The 19,989-nt window shown below is 47.6% G+C and overlaps 1 protein-coding gene across 1 annotated transcript; it reads left to right on the top strand.

Annotated features, from left to right (window-relative positions):
• Positions 1-95: 95 nt before the first annotated feature.
• On the top strand, positions 96-19,441 carry FKBP14 (FKBP prolyl isomerase 14). Its single transcript, XM_066584524.1, has 4 exons — positions 96-384; positions 3,179-3,330; positions 7,368-7,495; positions 18,339-19,441. Exons 1-4 carry the CDS (start codon positions 185-187, stop codon positions 18,495-18,497), a joined length of 639 nt encoding a protein of 212 aa, XP_066440621.1. The 5' UTR covers positions 96-184; the 3' UTR covers positions 18,498-19,441.
• The last annotated feature ends 548 nt before the right edge of the window (positions 19,442-19,989 follow it).

Here is a 19,989-nt window from a genome sequence, read left to right as displayed (position 1 = left end):
AACCAATCAAAGTTCACAACCTGACCAGCTGACTACACTATTGACCAATGGGGTTTTCCGTCTGTCACCACGCCCACCTTTCAGCCTATAGGGTAAGCTGCTGTATAGTTAAATGTCCCTAAAGCGGTAGAAGTCACAGCAGCGCTTTGCCACGTCTGCTGGCGCCCAGGAGCTGGAGGGGTTGATGACGGCGGTTGTACGGATGATGTTGGTGCTGCTGCTGATGGTGGCCTGTGCGGGTGCTGCGCTCATCCCTGAGCCTGAAGTGCAGATCCAAGTGCTGGAGAAGCCCTTCCTGTGTAAGAGGAAGACCAAGAACGGGGACATGCTGCTCGTGCACTTCGAGGGGTTCCTAGAAAGTAATGGAACGCAATTCCATTCAACGTGAGTGTTCTGAGCATCGAACGTGTAGATTCATCCTAGTGATTGTGTACCAGATCATAGATGTAGAGATTATGTTTCCATGCACATGATGATGTAATCTAAAAGCTTCCATCCTTCCCTCCACATTGCTATAGCTCCCAATTTAAATGCATGGGATGTAGAATCTGTGCCAAAATCTACACCGAAAACTGCTATGCAAACATACCCTAATAATGTCGTTTTCACGTACGTGTTCATGGATCCAAGCCATGGAAAAGCAACTGATTTCCTTCCAAAATCTGTTTCTTTATAGACTGATATTTTAAAGGGGGTTTCTGACACATTAACCCTTTCCAATCCACTGTCTGATGTCTAAAGACATTATGATTTTAAAGGGGTTGTCCCGCGAAAGCAAGGGGTGTTAAGCACTTCTGTATGGCCATATTAATGCACTTTGTAATATACATCGTGCATTAAATATTGGCCATACAGAAGTTATACACTTACCCCCTCCGGTGTTGGCGTCCCCCCTCTCCATGGCGCCGACCGAAGCCTTCTTCTCCCTCGATTAGACGTGCTTGCGCAGTCTCCTCTTCTGTTCTGTTGAATGGGGGCGCTCCGGCGTGCTCGCACCGCACAGGTCTTCTGTGCAAAGTGCATTAATATGGCCATACAGAAGTGCTTAACACCGCTTGCTTTCGCGGGACAACCCCTTTAAGGCTGTACAGCTCTGATGTTGGAAGACGTCCATTGGGGTTCTCTTACTGTATATTGCCAGCCTCTCTGCGGTCGGAGCCTATCCAACGTGTCACCTCATGCAGTACTGGCTTTAGCCAGCATGTAGAGCTGTTGTATAATGGCAGAAAAAGAGTAAGCCTCCTAGGAAAACCAGAATACAAATTGGATTGGAAAGGGTTAAACATTTTTATAATGCGTTTAAAATGAAGAGAAATTGAATACTCTCCTATCACAGCGGCTCCCCATCCAGCTCTGGTGCTCTCTGAACCGAGTCCAAAAGAAGTGGTGGGTGGTCACATGATGTGCACATGGCTGGTGAAGCCTATGAGTGGCTGAGCGGTCACATGTACAAGGAACGGAACATGACCGCCCCTTTCTTCCTTCTGCATTCTGTGCGGCAGGCACTGGGGTTGCAGTGCTGGATGGGGAGCTGCTGTGATAGGAAAGTATTACATTTCAAATCTTTTTAATGTAATCTCTTATGTAACATGGGTGGCAATGGAGAAATTAATAATAATCTCTTTCTTATTATACTCTCCTCCCTGCTGCTCCCACTCTTTAGGCAGTTTGTTTACTTTGTCTGCAGCAGTCACGTGGGTTGTTTACCCATATAACCGCTGAAGCCAATGGGAGGCCCAACAGGGACATTATCAGTGATGTCCCATAAATCTGCTGAGGGCTTCTGCATTAGAAGCCCATGTGACAAGTTTACAGGACGTCACCAGGCAGAAAGACCCGGTGACACCACCTGTAAGAAGCCCAAAACTATATAAGAAAAAAAAAAACAATTCCTGCCCAAACGCCATTGTCTGTCACCTGGTTGCCATGGCAACCCACTGGCTCTCCGTGATTACTTAGCATAACAGTTGATGATGTCAAAGAGGGAGTGCATTCCCTCTGTTAACCCTTCACATGCTGCAATCTGCATTGCTCATGGCATCCCACACAGTCCATGGTGTGGGATGGCATGAGGTCAGAAGTGAGTCCATGCCATCCACAGGATGTAAGTTTACGTCCCGTTGCATTAAAGGGGTTGTCCCGCGCCGAAACGGGGTGTTTTTTTTTTCAACCCCCCCCCCCCCCGTTCGGCGCGAGACAACCCCGATGCAGGGGTTAAAAAAGAACACCGCACAGCGCTTACCTGAATCCCCGCGCTCCGGTGACTTCTTACTTACCTGCTGAAGATGGCCGCCGAGATCTTCTCCCTCGGTGGACCGCAGGGCTTCTGTGCGGTCCATTGCCGATTCCAGCCTCCTGATTGGCTGGAATCGGCACGTGACGGGGCGGAGCTACACGGAGCCCCATTGAGAAAAGAAGACCTGGACTGCGCAAGCGCGTCTAATTTGGCCATTAGACGCTGAAAATTAGACGGCTCCATGGAAACGAGGACGCTAGCAACGGAACAGGTAAGTGAAAAACTTCTGATAACTTCTGTATGGCTCATAATTAATGCACAATGTACATTACAAAGTGCATTAATATGGCCATACAGAAGTGTATAGACCCACTTGCTTTCGCGGGACAACCCCTCGAAATCCTATCATGCACATAGGATGTAAACTTATATTCAGTGGTGTTAATCCGGGAGCATTATTCCTCTTGGGCCCTGGTCAGTTTTTGAGACCAGAAATCCATATCCCCTTCACATCGCATTCACTTAAGTGGGGAATCCACGTGAACTAGTTTGAAATGTGCATTGCAGAAAAAAGAATTGACGTGTGACTTCTTGATGCAGAATCTGTGTTGGAAAATCCATGCTAATTTATGTGCGGATCATCGTCAAGTTCAAACGAAAACTTGCGTCCAATATCCACAGTATCTGCCAAATGGAATATTCACATGTGGCAGACTTGGTTTAGAAACTTCTGCGACTGAAAAATCCCTTCCATGCATCTGAATGGTGTTGCTCCTACAGGATGTGCATGATCTCGGCATACTTCATTCAGTGACAATTCTGTAACAATCTGTGAACATATCCTAATAACCCCAGAATGGCTAATGTGATGGCGGCGAGATGCATATAACTTTGCTAGTCTGCCATAGAATAAGCTGACGTCTGCTCCTACTTAATTTACAGGTATGTGGATAACAATGGGCAGCCTGTCTGGTTTACACTTGGCATCCAAGAGGTTATTAAAGGCTGGGACAAAGGCCTTAAAGACATGTGTGTTGGAGAGAAACGGAACCTAACTATCCCTGCTGCTCTGGCATATGGCAAAGAAGGAAAAGGTAACGCTGACCGCTACTTCCTAGTGCTACAATTGTGCACTACTTTAGGGTGGATTCACACGAGCATGTGCGTACATATGTGCGCACCCCTATACGTGCAAAAACACGCGTGAATGCAGGTACGCATTGTCTTCAATGGAGCCGCAGCTGCTGCCGGCAGCTCCATTGAAGACAATGGTCTGCCGGCAACCCGTAAGTGTTTTTCAGGGAAGAGCTTTAAATATAAGTTCTCCCCTGAAAAATAACAATTTTAGTGTTAATCCCCCCCCCCAAAAAAACTTACCAGTCCGCCGCTGCCGTGTCTCCCGCGGGGATGAAGAACACATCTGCCGTATGCGGCAGATGTTTTCTTCATCCCTGCAGGAAAAAAAGCATTCCCTGCTGCACCTGCCACATCTGTGACAGATGCAGCAAATGAATTCTAAATCCCCGTGGGATATAAAGAATTCCCTACCACAGCTGTCACAGATGACAGCTGCGGTAGGGGATCCAGCTGCCGGCATCCTGTAATTGTATTTCAGGGTAGGGCTTTAAATATAAGCCCTTCCCTGAAAAACAAAGCAAAGTATTGTTTAAAGAAAAAAAACAAACAAAAAAACATTCTCCCCTTTCTTCAGCTGCCGGGGCTCAGCCGCATTTTCTCAGTGCTGCCCCCAGCTCGGCTATGCAGTTCTTTGAGCAGGCAGGGATTTAAAATCATTCAATCAGCAAGAGCTGCTTGTGATTGGCTGAGGTGCTCAGCCAATCAGAAGCAGCTGTCTGTGATTGGCTGTGGTAGGGAATTCTTTATTGTCCGTGGGTATTTAGAATTCCTTTGCTGCATCTGTCACCGATGTGGCAGGTGCAGCAGGGAAATCTTTTTCCCCGTGGGGATGAAGACATCTGCCGCATGCGTCAGATGTGTTCTTCATCCCTGCGGGGGACACGGCAGCGGTGGACAGTTGTGTGTAACTGGATACACACATACATACATACACATAAATGTTTTTGTTTTTTTTTACACTAAAATTGTTTTTCAGAGGAGAGCTTCTATTTAAAGCTGGAAAACAATTATGGGGTGCTGGCAGACCAGGGCATATGAACACACCATAGGGAATGCATAGGTTTAAATAGACGCGTGTTTTTGTGCACACGTATGTACGCACAAAAACATGCTCGTGTGAAGCCACCCTTAGAGTTAGATTCTTCTCTAAGGCCCAATGCGCACTAGTCGTTGCAGTCTTACACACACCCCCACCCCCACCCCCCTGGATTCTGCAGCAATGTCCATCCATAGCATGTAATATAAAATGATTCTTCCATGCACACGAGTGGAAATCACTTGCGATTTCTGCTCGCAGAGGAAGGATTGCAGCATGCTCGATTTTTCGTGTGGGACTCCTTTGCAGTCAATGGAAGCTGTCAAACCCGCAGTGATTTTGAAATGTCAATTTTGGAATCTCTGCATCATCCCCAGCTGTCACATGTGCAGCACAGAAAAGAGTTTGGAGAGGTACGCAGGGGGTCACCAGCCGGCACAGGGTCTGATTCCACTGCGGATCCTGCATTTGGCCTAAATATTAGAAACAAACTGTAAAGTAAAGGCCCATTTACATGCAACGATTATCGTTCAAACAATGGCATAGGAGCGATAATCGATGCATGTAAACACTGCCATCGTTCACTCTTCAGCTGAATGATTATTATAGGGTTACCTTAAAATCCATCGTTCAGCTGGAGAGGGATTACAGGGACCGCATGCTGTGTTCTGCACAGGAGTCGGAGATTAAATTGTAGTCTGACGACAGCCTGTATGAGAACGATGGAGCTGTGTGCAGAGCTCAAACCATATGCTGTGCTTTGCAAACAGCTCCGAGAGGCCCTTTTACACACAAATGAAGCTGATAAAGTGCTAATGTACATTACTGTCCATTTAACACTTTATGTAAAATGATAGCTAAAACTGTCAATCTTTCAATCGTTTGAAAGATTGTCTTTGCGTGTAAGTGACCCTTTACTGAGCTGGCAATTGCAGTTCTAGAAAATACCCGCAACAGGCGTTCACCAAATGCCAGATGGCACTTTTAGTGCTTAGTAGTTATGGAAGTCTAGTCAGAAGCTTCCTTAAGATTAGACTACTGTACAGTGGTGTTACAATTTCCAAGAATCTCACCAAAGCAAACTCTGTGCAGAAACTGAAGCCAGCAAGGAATGCTGGGAGATCTCTGCACTCAACACTGATGAAAGCTGCATTCACAGCTCAAGTGTAATGTAGGCTGTCACCTAGGGATAGGAGAATAGGTGTAACATGGTGTATTTCCAAATTAAGGGCACATGCATATCTGCTCCTACTGTTCTAGCCTGTTTCCATTATTTGACTCCAACCTTGCAGCCGAACAATGAAAATACTGAAATGGTGCAGCATGCTGCACTATTTTGTCTAGTATTACATGCCAGAGCCTCTGAACAAAGCCTTTAATGTAGATGTGAACCCGGCCTTACTCTTTGTACATTAATTCGGTTTGTAAACCATGACCTGGTATTTCAAGGGGAGTATTTACTTCATTTTAGTTGCATGTTTACTGGCTTCTACCACTGCATGGAAAATATTCATATAAATGTACCAATAACTTGTGCAGAAAGGGTCAAGAGGGGTGTCGTCTTTCCTAAAGGAGAGTATCCAAAAAGTGTGTGGCGACACCTAGGGGGTGAGTGGGTTGGGGGATGGGATGGTATTCTCTCCCCAAGGAGAGCATCTACAGGAGCGTGCACGGCCTTATAAGTCTCCTCACTCACCTTTTCACATGTCTTCTCACACCCCTTCTGGGTTCTTTCCTTGGGGAGAGATGATGCCGACCCCCGACCCACTCGCACCCCTTGGATTCCGCACAGTAGTTTTGGGTACTCTGCTTAAGGAGAGCTGACACCCCTCCTGACCCACGTCATAGGCCTCTCACCTGCCAAGCCAGAAACCTACTGCACACTGATGAGGGGCAAACACCCCGAAACAGCTGTCTGTGTATGGATTCTGGCTTGGTTTCCTATTCGCAATCCTTGTTTAACAGACTTGTTAAAAAGTCATACCAATAGGTGGCGCTGCAGAGGTATTGTTCCATCTTCCTTACTTGCGCAGAAACAAATGTGGGTGGTCCTATTAACTACAATATGCACCTTACTACTTCTACTAACCTCTTCTGTTTGTTGTACTTGATCCAAAGTGTGGTCTGGTCTTACATGAATATGGAAACCTCCTGTACATCCTCACAGAACTAACGCATGTGGATCCCCTCCCTTTTGTCAATGCCTTTATTATAACCGGTAAGCCTGCTGCACTGCATGAATTCTCTCTTAGGTTCTAATTAAAGGGATTTTGACAACGCCATTCAACTTTGCAATTGGTTGAAACCCGTGGCAAATGTGCACCATTTAGCTTTTGTATTAGCTACCAATTGACCGCTGCTGTAGATATGCCTACTGTGAACATATCCTAGAAGTAAGGCCTCATGTCCACTAGCAAAATTGAATTGCGGAATCCGCATTCAATTTTGCCCATAGGGAATTATTGGCCATCCGTGCTCAATAAAATTAAATTTTGCACCTGCGGATGGCATTTTAATAGATTTGCGGTCTTTACGCGCGGGAGAAAAAAATGTGGCATGCTCAATTTTTACCACGGATCGGCCACATTGCTATCACATTAATGGCAATAGGTGCGGATATACGCAGCAATGCAGGTGCGGATATACGAAAAAAATACAATTTAAAGCAAATCCGCGCGGAATCTGCTGTGGACTTCCGCAGCAGATTCTGCGTGGATTGTATTTTTCTAGGGGACGTGAGGCCTAACTTACTTTTGCCTAGGGTGGAGACGGTCGTTTCAATCGTTCATTTGCTTTTGCTGATACCTGGTGGTCTTTGTGTGTGTTTTTCCACAACAAAGTGTAACTTTTAAAAATCAGATTTTTAAATGTGTGTATTTATATATTTATATTTTTTTTAACAGCATCCAAAGTGCTCCATGTGAATACAGCCTAAAATTGTGTCTTTTTTTTTTCTAGGAAAAATTCCCCCAGAGAGTGCTTTAATCTTTAATATTAACCTGCTGGAGATTCGAAATGGACCAAGGTCCCATGAGTCCTTTCAAGAAATGGATCTGAACGATGATTGGAAACTGTCTAAAGAAGAGGTAACGTAAATCAGCAAAGTTCTGTCTTCTATATCCTATTGTTTACTACAACATCTATATTAGTAGGCACGAACCACAAATGGCAAGCTATCAAATTGTGTAATAAGGCGGTTGCAACGCTATACTAAACCAATTAAAAGATGTATGTATTATATATAAAACATATCTTTAAGTCTACAATAAGAGCCTAAAAAGTTAAACCAGACTAGTGCTACAGGACTAACCTACTATATACCAAAATGCATCAAACAAGTCCGATGTAAAACAATCCCAGTTAGAGCATGTGCTGCGTATGGATGTATGTGCCTATAAGTAAAGAAAGTAGTAATGCTTCAAAAAGTCTTAATCCTTGTTGAGGCGACTTATCAGTTTATATATATTAATCGCTTAGTGACCACCCATACATGTTTTCACTTCCTGGGTGTCTGGGCTTTAATCTACAAGGCCGTAAGAACTGTTTGTTAATATGAATGCTCCCTGCTATCAGCTGCCAGAAGTAGCAGATAGCCTGGAGCTATCAAAAGGGAACGGGGTTACACACACACCTTTCCCCCCTCTCCCCAGTCACGCGATCGCCGTTATACGAGGGGCTGCTGATAAGTCTTTGGCTTTACCCAGGAAGAAACGAGACACAAAGATGAAACGTTACACTTCTTACATCGGTATTCCAAGTTCTGTAAGCCTTGCAAAAAGGATGTCGGTTGTGCCTCAAACCCGTCACCCGTAGCAGCCATGGCATCAGAAATGGGGTGATATTTGGTCCACTTGAGGTGTTTCTTCAGGTTTGGAAACAGATGATAGTCGGAGGTAGCTAGATCTGGTGAATAAGGCGGGTGGTCAACCAGCCGGAAGCCTAGCTCCACCAGTTTTGCCGGGGTCACTTGTGCAGTGTGAGCGGAGGCGTTGTCTTGCAGGAACAAGATTCCTTTGAACAGCTTGCCGCACCTTTTGGCCTTCAGAGCTGCCTTCAATTGGTCCAAAAGTTCAATGTAATACCTTGCATTGATGGTGGAACCATTTTGAAGGTAGTCCACGAGCAGCATGCCCTCCTTATCCCAGAACACAGACGCCATCACCTTAGTGGCTGAACTTCTTTGGGTGAGGAGAAACTCCACTCTTTTGACTGCTTCTTGGTTTCAGGGTCAAACAAATAAATCCAGGTCTCATCCATAGTGACCAGTCCATCCAGGCAGTTCTTATCAGTCCGGAAACGCTGACAAATGGGCCGGGAAGTTTTCACTCGGAGGCTTTTCTGATCTGTTGTCAAACATTTTGGGGACCCACTGTGCAGATAGCTTCTTCATGTTCAAATGTTCATGGATAATGACACAAACACGTTCACGAGAAATCCCCATGATGTCTGCTATTCCTTTAGCTGAAACTCGCCCATTCTCCACAACAACCTCTCTCGGTCGTCCAGGATGTTCCTCATCATTGGTGCTGAAGTGGTCCGTTTTAAATTTGGCAACCCAGTTCTTAACTGTAGAATATGAAGGGCATTGATCCCCCAATGTCTGCCACATATCACCATGAATATCCTTCGCCGACTTTCCTTGCAGAAACAAGACTTTTATCACTCCTCTGCTCTCGTTTGCTGTGAATATCACCTTAGACTCCGCCATTTTGTCTTCCCGCATGCCTAGATCACTGTTGCCATAAGCTACAAACACAACATTTTGAAAACCTATATTAGACACATAAGGCTTTCATGTGATGTAACATTTGTTACCATAGAAACAAAAAAAGAACACGAAGCCAAAGACTTATCAGCAGCCCCTCGTACATTGGATAATGGCGATCACCTAAAGTTTCATCTTCCCTTATGGATCAGATCTGTGACGGGAGCTGAAGCTATTCATCTCTGGCCTCCGATGTCTGGCGGCGATCTGGTCCTGGAAGGACTTGCTGCCACCTTCTGCGCATGCGCGCCAAGGGCAAAATGTCAGGTGCATGTGCAGAAGGGCGAGAGAGCCTGTGTAATTTAAAATATCCCAGCTAGCAAAGGTAACCAAGAGCAAAGATGTCACCAGGGGCTTCAGTATGGGTTTTGCCAACTGAAAGCCAGCAAGTTCAGATACGGCTTTAAAGAAGGACAAGTGGGTTGATGCAACAAAATTTATTAATGATTATTAGAGATGAGCGAACACCAAAATGTTCGGGTGTTCGTTATTCGGAACGAACTTCCCGGGATGCTCGAGGGTTCGTTTCGAACAACGAACCCCATTGAAGTCAATGGGCGACCAGAGCATTTTTGTATTTCGCCGATGCTCGCTAAGGTTTTCATGTGTGAAAATCTGGGCAATTCAACAAAGTGATGGGAATGACACAGAAACGGATAGGGCAGGCGAGGGGCTACATGTTGGGCTGCATCTCAAGTTCACAGGTCCCACTATTAAGCCACAATACCGGCAAGAGTGGGCCCCCCCCCCCCCCCTCCCAACAACTTTTACTTCTGAAAAGCCCTCATTAGCATGGCATACCTTTGCTAAGCACCACACTAGCTACAACAAAGCACAATCACTGCCTGGATGACACTCCACTGCCACTTCTCCTGGGTTACATGCTGCCCAACCGCCCCCCCCTCCCCCCCACAGCGCACACCAAAGTGTCCCTGCGCAGCCTTCAGCTGCCCTCATGCCACGCCACACATGTCTATTTAGAAGTGCGTCTGCCATGAGGAGGAACCGCAGGCACACACTGCAGAGGGTTGGCACGGCTAGGCAGCGACCCTCTTTAATAGGGGCGGGGCGATAGCCCACAATGCTGTACAGAAGCAATGAGAAATAGAATCCTGTGCCACCGCCATCAGGAGCTGCACACGTGGGCATAGCAATGGGGAAGCTATGTGCCACACACTATTCATTCTGTCAAGGTGTCTGCATGCCCCAGTCAGACTGGTAATATGCACCTTAACAGTAACCGTGTTGGTGGTAATGTGGTGGTGACTGCGGACCTAGTAGCACGGTTGTATTTTGTTGGTTTTCGGAATGTGGCCAGGATTAAGTGGGCCGTGGCGGGGGGATGGTGTGGGGGCTCTCTTGTTGTGTCGGTAAAGGTGAAATTCTTGGACTGCCACCAGACGAACCAATGCAAAGGCATTTGCCAACAATGTTTTCCCTGTTGGAGGAGGAGGGGGATGTTTTTGAGGCACTACGTGTCCTCTCCACGTGTCCGTTCCATGTAAGCAATAGTAGCACTCAGGACAGGCCCCATTAACAATTCTGAAGCAGCAGTATAGCGGGAGCGCAGTCTTCGTTCCATGTAAGCAATAGTAGCACTCAGGACAGGCCCCATTAACAATTCTGAAGCAGCAGTATAGCGGGAGCGCAGTCTTCGTTCCATGTAAGCAATAGTAGCACTCAGGACAGGCCCCATTAACAATTCTGAAGCAGCAGTATAGCGGGAGCGCAGTCTTCGTTCCATGTAAGCAATAGTAGCACTCAGGACAGGCCCCATTAACAATTCTGAAGCAGCAGTATAGCGGGAGCGCAGTCTTCGTTCCATGTAAGCAATAGTAGCACTCAGGACAGGCCCCATTAACAATTCTGAAGCAGCAGTATAGCGGGAGCGCAGTCTTCGTTCCATGTAAGCAATAGTAGCACTCAGGACAGGCCCCATTAACAATTCTGAAGCAGCAGTATAGCGGGAGCGCAGTCTTCGTTCCACGTAAGCAATAGTAGCACTCAGGACAGGCCCCATTAACAATTCTGAAGCAGCAGTATAGCGGGAGCGCAGTCTTCGTTCCATGTAAGCAATAGTAGCACTCAGGACAGGCCCCATTAACAATTCTGAAGCAGCAGTATAGCGGGAGCGCAGTCTTCGTTCCATTTCAGTAGCCTTAGTATAGCCAAGGCACAAGTTACATTTATGTAGCTAAACTGTAGGCCAACCCCACACACCTTTCTGTACCATGAGTGCAGGCGAAGAACATAGAAATTACTATGATTACACTGTAGGTGAGGGCCCCAAAAAATTGGTGTACTAATGTACCTCAGTAAAAATTGGCCATGCCCAACCAAGATGGCAGGTGAATCGCTTTGGTTAATGTGGCTTAAGTGGTAACTAGGCCTGGAGGCAGCCCAGTGTAACGAAAAATTGGTTCAAGTTAAAGTTCCAACGCTTTTAAGCGCATTGAAACTTATAAAAATTGTTCAGAAAAATTATTTGAGTGAGCCTTGTGGCCCTAAGAAAAATTGCCCGTTCAGCGTGATTACGTGAGGTTTCAGGAGGAGGAGCAGGAGGAGGAGGAGGAATATTAGACACAGATTGATGAAGCAGAAATGTCCCCGTTTTGGATGGTGAGAGAGAACGTAGCTTCCATCCGCGGGTGCAGCCTACGTATTGCTTACGTATCGCTGCTGTCCGCTGGTGGAGAACAGAAGTCTGGCGAAATCCAGCCTTTGTTCATCTTGATGAGTGTTAGCCTGTCGGCACTGTCGGTTGTCAAGCGGCTACGCTTATCGGTGATGATTCCCCCAGCCGCACTAAACACCCTCTCTGACAAGACGCTAGCCACAGGACAAGCAAGCACCTCCAGGGCATACAGCGCTAGTTCAGGCCACGTGTCCAGCTTCGACACCCAGTAGTTGTAGGGGGCAGAGGCGTCACCAAGGATGGTCGTGCGATCCGCTACGTACTCCCTCACCATCCTTTTACAGTGCTCCCGCCGACTCAGCCGTGACTGGGGAGCGGTGACACAGTCTTGGTGGGGAGCCATAAAGCTGGCCAGGCCCTTAAAGACTGTTGCACTGCCTGGGATGTACATGCTGCTCGATCTACGCACATCCCCTGCTACCTTGCCCTCGGTACTGCGCCTTCTGCCACTAGCGCTGTCGGCTGGGAATTTTACCATCAGCTTGTCCGCAAGGGTCCTGTGGTATAGCAACACTCTCGAACCCCTTTCCTCTTCGGGAATCAGAGTGGGCAGGTTCTCCTTATACCGTGGATCGAGCAGTGTGTACACCCAGTAATCCGTCGTGGCCAGAATGCGTGCAACGCGAGGGTCACGAGAAAGGCATCCTAACATGAAGTCAGCCATGTGTGCCAGGGTACCTGTACGCAACACATGGCTGTCGTCACTAGGAAGATCACTTTCAGGATCCTCCTCCTCCTCCTCCTCCTCCTCAGGCCATACACGCTGAAAGGATGACAGGCAATCAGCCGGTGTACCGTCAGCAGCGGCCCAAGCTGTCTCTTCCCCCTCCTCCTCATCCTCCTCATGCTCCTCCTCCTCCTCCTGTACGCGCTGAGAAATAGACAGGAGGGTGCCCTGACTATCCAGCGGCATACTGTCTTCCCCCGCCCCCGTTTCCGAGCGCAAAGCAGCTGCCTTTATGGTTTGCAGGGAATTTCTCAAGATGCATAGCAGAGGAATGGTGACGCTAATGATTGTAGCATCGCCGCTCACCACCTGGGTAGACTCCTCAAAATTACCAAGGACATGGCAGATGTCTGCCAACCAGGCCCACTCTTCTGAAAGGAATTGAGGAGGCTGACTCCCACTGCGCCGCCCATGTTGGAGTTGGTATTCGACTATAGCTCTACGTTGTTCATAGAGCCTGGCCAACATGTGGAGCGTAGAGTTCCACCGTGTGGGCACGTCGCACAGCAGTCGGTGCACTGGCAGCTTAAAGTGATGTTGCAGGGTGCGCAGGGTGGCAGCGTCCGTGTGGGACTTGCGGAAATGTGCGCAGAGCCGGCGCGCCTTTACGAGCAGGTCTGACAAGCGTGGGTAGCTTTTCAGAAACCGCTGAACCACCAAATTAAAGACGTGGGCCAGGCATGGCACGTGCGTGAGGCTGCCAAGCTGCAGAGCCGCCACCAGGTTACGCCCGTTGTCACACACGACCATGCCCGGTTGGAGGCTCAGCGGCGCAAGCCAGCGGTCGGTCTGCTGTGTCAGACCCTGCAGCAGTTCGTGGGCCGTGTGCCTCTTATCGCCTAAGCTGAGTAGTTTCAGCACGGCCTGCTGACGCTTGCCCACCGCTGTGCTGCCACACCGCGCGACACCGACTGCTGGCGACATGCTGCTGCTAACACATCTTGATTGCGAGACAGAGGAGGAGGAGGGTGCTTTAGTGGAGGAAGCATACACCTCCGCAGATACCACCACCGAGCTGGGGCCCGCAATTCTGGGGGTGGGTAGGACGTGAGCGGTCCCAGGCTCTGACTCTGTCCCAGCCTCCACTAAATTCACCCAATGTGCCGTCAGGGAGATGTAGTGGCCCTGCCCGCCTGTGCTTGTCCACGTGTCCGTAGTTAAGTGGACCGTGGCAGTAACCGCGTTGGTGAGGGCGCGCACAATGTTGCGGGAGACGTGGTCGTGCAGGGCTGGGACGGCACATCGGGAAAAGTAGTGGCGACTGGGAACTGAGTAGCGCGGGGCCGCCGCCTCCATGATACTTTTGAAGGACTCAGTTTCCACAACCCTATACGGCAGCATCTCAAGGCTGATGAATTTTGCTATGCGGACGGTTAACGTTTGAGCGTGCGGGTGCGTGGCGGCGTGCTTGCGCTCGAACACTTGCGCAAGCGACGGCTGAACGGTGCGCTGAACTACACTGCTGGATGGGGCCGAGGACAGCGGAGATGAGGGTGTGGGTGCAGGCCATGAGGCGGTAGTGCCTGTGTCCTGAGAGGGGGGTTGCATCTCAGTGGCAGGTTGGGGCACAGGGGGAGAGGCAGGGGTGCAAACCGGAGGCGGTGAACGGCCTTCGTCCCACCTTGTGGGGTGCTTGGCCATCATATGTCTGCGCATGGTGGTGATGGTGAGGCTGTTGGTGTTGGCTCCCCGGCTGAGCTTTGCGCAACAAAGGTTGCACACCACTGTTCGTCGGTCGTCAGGCGTCTCTGTGAAAAACTGCCAGACCTTAGAGCACCTCGGCCTCTGCAGGGTGGCATGGCGCGAGGGGGCGCTTTGGGAAACACTTGGTGGATTATTCGGTCTGGCCCTGCCTCTACCCCTGGCCACCGCACTGCCTCTTGCAACCTGCCCTGCTGATGCCCTTGACTCCCCCTCTGAAGACCTGTCCTCCTGAGTAAGCGTTGCACACCAGGTGGGGTCAGTCACCTCATCGTCCTGCTGCTCTTCCTCCGAATCCTCTGTGCGCTGCTCCCTCAGACTTACTGCCCTTACTACTACCTCACTGCAAGACAACTGTGTCTGATCGTCATCGTCCTCCTCACCCACAGAAAGTTGTTGAGACAGTTGGCGGAAGTCCCCAGCCTCTTCCCCCGGACCCTGGGAACTTTCGAATGGTTGGGCATCAGTGACGATAAACTCCTCTGGTGGGAGAGGAACCGCTGCTGCCCAATCTAAGCAGGGGCCCGAGAACAGTTCCTGGGAGTGTTCCCGCTCCTGAGCAGGTGTTATTGTAGTGGAGTGAGGAGGCTGGGAGGAAGGAGGAGCAGCAGACAGAGGATTCGGATTGGCAGCAGTGGACGGCGCAGAACTGCGGGTAGACGATAGGTTGCTCGAAGCACTTTCTGCCATCCAGGACAGGACCTGCTCACACTGCTCATTTTCTAATAACCGTCTCCCGCGTGGACCCATTAATTGGGCGATGAATGTGGGGACGCCAGAAACGTGCCTCTCTCCTAATCGCGCAGCAGTCGGCTGCGACACACCGGGATCAGGAGCTCGGGCTGTGCCCACACCCTGACTTGGCCCTCCGCGTCCTCGGCCGCGTCCACGTCCTCTAGGCCTACCCCTACCCCTCAGCATGCTGTATTACCAGTGATTTGATTTCACAGGCAGGAAATAAATTGGCGCAAGACTGCAGGCCAAATATAATTTTTGCCCTTTTTGGAAAACGAAAGGCCCCACTGCCTCTAGTGAATGAATTATCTAAGTTTAATAACTGTGCTGTGTCCCTGCTAATGTGTCACAGACCGTGAAGGTAGCAGAGTTATTATAACTCTTGGAGAGCAGGTATTTTGTTCCCAATTAAGGAAAGCAAATGGCGAAGCCAGCAGTAAAGCGTAGCTGGGTGCGTCTGATTTAGCAATGTTGTTCACGCAGCTCACACGTGTCCACCGCCCTTAGGACGGACAGAGGCTGGACAAATAGATTTGTTTTCAGTTTTTTTCCACCAAAAGGCAGCACTGCGTATATTCAATGAACATGAGAAGTTTAATAACTGTGCTGTGTCCCTGCTTATGTGTCACAGAACGTGAGGGTAGCAGAGTTATTATAACTCTTGGAGAGCAGGTATTTTTTTCCCAATTAAGGAAAGCAAATGGCGAAGCCAGCAGTAAAGCGTAGCTGGGTGTGTCTGATTTAGCAATGTTGTTCACGCAGCTCACACGTGTCCACAGGCGTTAGGACGGACAGAGGCTGGACAAATAGATTTGTTTTCAGTTTTTTGGCACCAAAAGGCAGCACTGCGTATATTCAATGAATAACAACTGTGTTGTCGCCCTGCCTATACAATTCTTTCCCTGCAGTATCAATGGAGGGTGCAATGGTCTGCAGAGGCGATTTTGAGAAGCAAAAAAAAATGCAGCATAGCTAACAGCAGCCTGGACAGTACTGCACACGGATAAATATGGCCCTAGAAAGGACCGTTGAGGTTCTTGAAGGCTACACTCACTCCTAACACTCTCCCTGCCTATGCAGCACTTCTGTCCCTAATGCCAGGTGCAACGGTCTGCAGAGGCGATTTTGAGAAAAAAAAATTTGCCACTGCTAACAGCAGCCAACACACAGCTATCAGTGGCCCTAATAAGGACCTTTGGGGGGTCTTGAAGCCTACACTAACTACCAATTCTTTCCCTACAGCAGCTCCGGTATAAACAGCACTGTCCCTCATCTAACTCACACCGCATCTGAGGCGAACCGCGGGAGGGGCCGACTTTTATGTTCGGGTGACACCTGATCTTCCCAGCCACTCACAGCAGGGGGGTGGTATAGGGCTTGAACGTCACAGGGGGAAGTTGTAATGCCTTCCCTAACGTCTCAGGGAAGGAAGTGAAAATAACCAGAACACCGCATGGTGTTCGTTACGAATAACGAACATCCCGAACACCCTAATATTCGCACGAATATCAAGCTCGGAAGAACACGTTCGCTCATCTCTAATGATTATGATAAAACAAAGTAACATAAAAGTCGGTGATATTGCGTAAAAGTTTACAGTGATTCTCTACAGGTAAAATACATATGGCAAATGATAAGACATAAACACCCTTTACAATACAAAAGACTTACAAGACCTACTTACAAACTGCATCCGTTAATAGGAGCCTTCCTTAAACATGCCTGTCTGGAGTTCATCTTTTCACTGGAGAAGCCACCGTGAAAAGCAGAAAGGTTTCATGGAGAGATCGTCTTCTCCCCCAGATGCAAGATGCTTCTGATCTGCATTACGATTAGTCTCCTATTTTATACACTAGAACTTGCTTAGTCAAACCCAAGCTTTGTATCGCTTTAAAACAAAGATGTTACCAAACTCTAGAATTATGTTCTACAGAGTGATACGATCTAGTCAGACAAGATCTACTTCGTGGACAATAAATATGTATATGGCAGGCTCCTATACCAACAGACAGTTTGGTATCACTTGTGGTTACAACAAACATCAAAACCATTCTCTTAGTTACCCACAATAAAACACATAGTACAGGTCTGGAGTTAGATTCTTGGACTGCGGGGCCTAGTTGATATATTAAAGCCTGTCCAGATATATATATATATAGAACCAAAGATAAATGGCTATAAAAAATTTCCATTACAGTATGTGATCCGCAGTCACATGATCGCCAGTATCCATTGGATAACAGCAATCATGTAAAGTTAAAAAAAAGTCTAGTGTGTCATCTTCCCTCATGAAATTGATCTGTGAGGGGAGATGAAATTACTTGCCTAAAGCAGGAGGCACACTATCAGATTAGCATTGCGGAATCTAAGGTCTGCGTCCTCAGCAAATATTGCAGATAAGTCATGGGTACCTGTGTTTGGTGCGGGGAAAAACAGATAATTTTTTAAATCTGTCCCTCGTATGTCCCAATAGTAAGTTAAGTGACAGCAGCGGAAGTCCAGGTGCAGTAAAAAACAGGTTTCCTTTATTTTGCAGATAAAACACGACGTTTCGGCCATTGCCGCCGTAACTCACCTGTCACCGGCGCCGGCCCCTGACTCTTTAAAGACGAGCGGGGAGATACTCGGCTAAGGCACTACTCACACTAGTAATGTGCCTAAGCGAGTATACTCGCTCATCTATAATCCTAGAACATGGGCATTCAGGCTAGGGCAGTCCTCTTTACCACAAGCTCGTGAATGCATCTACAATACGCTCGTATGAAATCTGTCTTATGAAAACATGCAGCCGCTTTGGATTTGGCGGATGTTATAGACCTGGCTCGCTTTGTCTTGTAGCGATCCATTTCTGGGCTACCGTATTACTCGTGAACTGTTAAAGTACTTCAATTATGAGGACTAAATATTTCAGTCCTGTTAATCAAATGATTTTATTTTTTTTATTTTTTACAGTATTTTAATTACTGGACCGCTGTGTTCTTCATACCCTGCCTGTGTTTACGGAGCGGGATACAGCTGAAACAATGGTATCAGCTGTATCCTGCTGTGAACCACTGATAAGGATGATCTTTCTCTTTTAGCATGCTGAAAGACAACGATCAGCGACTTGTTAATGAAAAATGCACGATGTCAGTGCTGTTAGACCCAACGATTCCCGCTCAAAAGATGGCTCTGAGAAATTTTTGAGCGAGAATCGTTGTCTAAACCAGCCTTAAACGATTCTGTGTGTTGAATCCCCTATGTGAGGTTATTTCATAGTTAAGTTTATGATGTAGACGTGAATTTTCTTTTTTCTTGAATATGCAGGTAAAGGCTTACCTTAAAGCAGAGTTTGAGAAGCATGACAGCCCTGTGAATGACAGTCACCATGATGTCCTTGTTGAGAGCATATTTGAGAAAGAAGACGAAGACAGTGATGGATTTATATCTGCCAGAGAATTTACATATGTACATGATGAGCTCTAAAGGGCAACTATTCCAATGATTTGTTTTTGCTACAAAATGTATCTGTAATATATTGGGGAATTACTTTTTTTTTTCTAACCCTGCATCATCCCTTCAACTGTTTGGCAGGCACTTGTGGCAGAAAAATGGTTGGTTACATATTAAATATGCCAGATGAGATTTAACATACTAAAGATTAGCGCTCAGTGGAGTCTCATGTTCACTAATGCCAGCTGCCAGCTCTAGGTTGTCTCTGTTCAGCTACTTTGTTAAGGATATTGGTTTCTTGTAAGGAACATGCCTCCAACAACAGAATCTCTCCAGTATACTGAATTAGGACAGCGTTATGTGTAGCTATTCCCTATACTACAGAGCCCACATTGGGCACATGAGAATAAGTTTCTAGGAGAGAAGAAAGGCGGAAGCTAGTGTGCTAAGCTCCTGCGCCTTCTGGGCAGCTGGCAATGGGAGGGGGCGGGAGCTTAGCGACTAGCTCTGCCCCACCCCGTCCTGTTGCACAGGGTGGAGAGAAAGGGGAGGGAGTTTAGCTGCTAAACTCCCTACCACCTCCCTTCTCCAGCAGCTATCATTGGCTCCTATAGGAGTCTATGTAGCCGCTGCCGTATCCCTGCCAGAAAGATAGTTCTAGGACTATCTTTCCCGACCATTGTAAAAGCCCCGGCAAAAATGTGCCATCTTGGCCAGCCAGGCGCTTTTACGTGGGGGAAAATCGCCCGTCTGATCTGATGCATTGGAATCCAATGCATCAGATGGTAGCGTGTATCGGCCAGCCGTGAAAATGGCGGCTGATATACGCTTGTGTGAATAAAGCCTTGTGCTATATGAATTTGGGGATTTATTTGTAATTGTAATGTGAAACCTTCTTTGTGGAGTATCATTGTTGCCATGCCTGTCACATATTTTTTAATATAGCTTTTAACATCTCTTCATCAAATAAAGGAATAAAGCAATCTTGTCTGTCTGTACTAGTTAAACAAACCCGTTCTCTCAAAGCATAACTTAGAGGGCTATCCCCATCTCAGGAATCCTATTTCAATGTGTTTTGAAATGGTAAAACAATTCACTCACCCATAACATGTTTGTTTCCAAAACACTTCATCCTCCAGCTATTGCAACTATTGATTCCTCTGTTTGTTGCCAGGAAAACAGACCACCTTCTATGGAAAGAAATAGCAGAGCACAATAGGGGCTAGGCTGATACCTAGTGTGCATGCGCTCCTCAAATCCCTTCTATAGTAGCTAAATGAAAGTGTGCAAGCTCCAGGCTCCCCTGCTACTTTGTAGCTTTAAGTGGCCAATGGTGATGCTTAAAGGCTCGTACCCGCTGGTGATAGACTTTCCTGCAATGTGAGAGTGAGTGAAAAACGCATAATTATAAAACTAATGATTTTCAATGGTTTCATTCTCATTTGCGATGTCCTCACTCAAGGCTTGCAGCGGTAAGCAAAATCTACGCTACTGCTCATTATTTTCAATGCGTCCGCCGGCAGCA

This window comes from Eleutherodactylus coqui, chromosome 12 (genome assembly GCF_035609145.1).
Source record: "Eleutherodactylus coqui strain aEleCoq1 chromosome 12, aEleCoq1.hap1, whole genome shotgun sequence".
NCBI classification, from domain to species: domain Eukaryota; kingdom Metazoa; phylum Chordata; class Amphibia; order Anura; family Eleutherodactylidae; genus Eleutherodactylus; species Eleutherodactylus coqui.
Note: the sequence above shows the minus strand (reverse complement) of the source record. Positions and strands in the feature narration are given on the sequence as shown.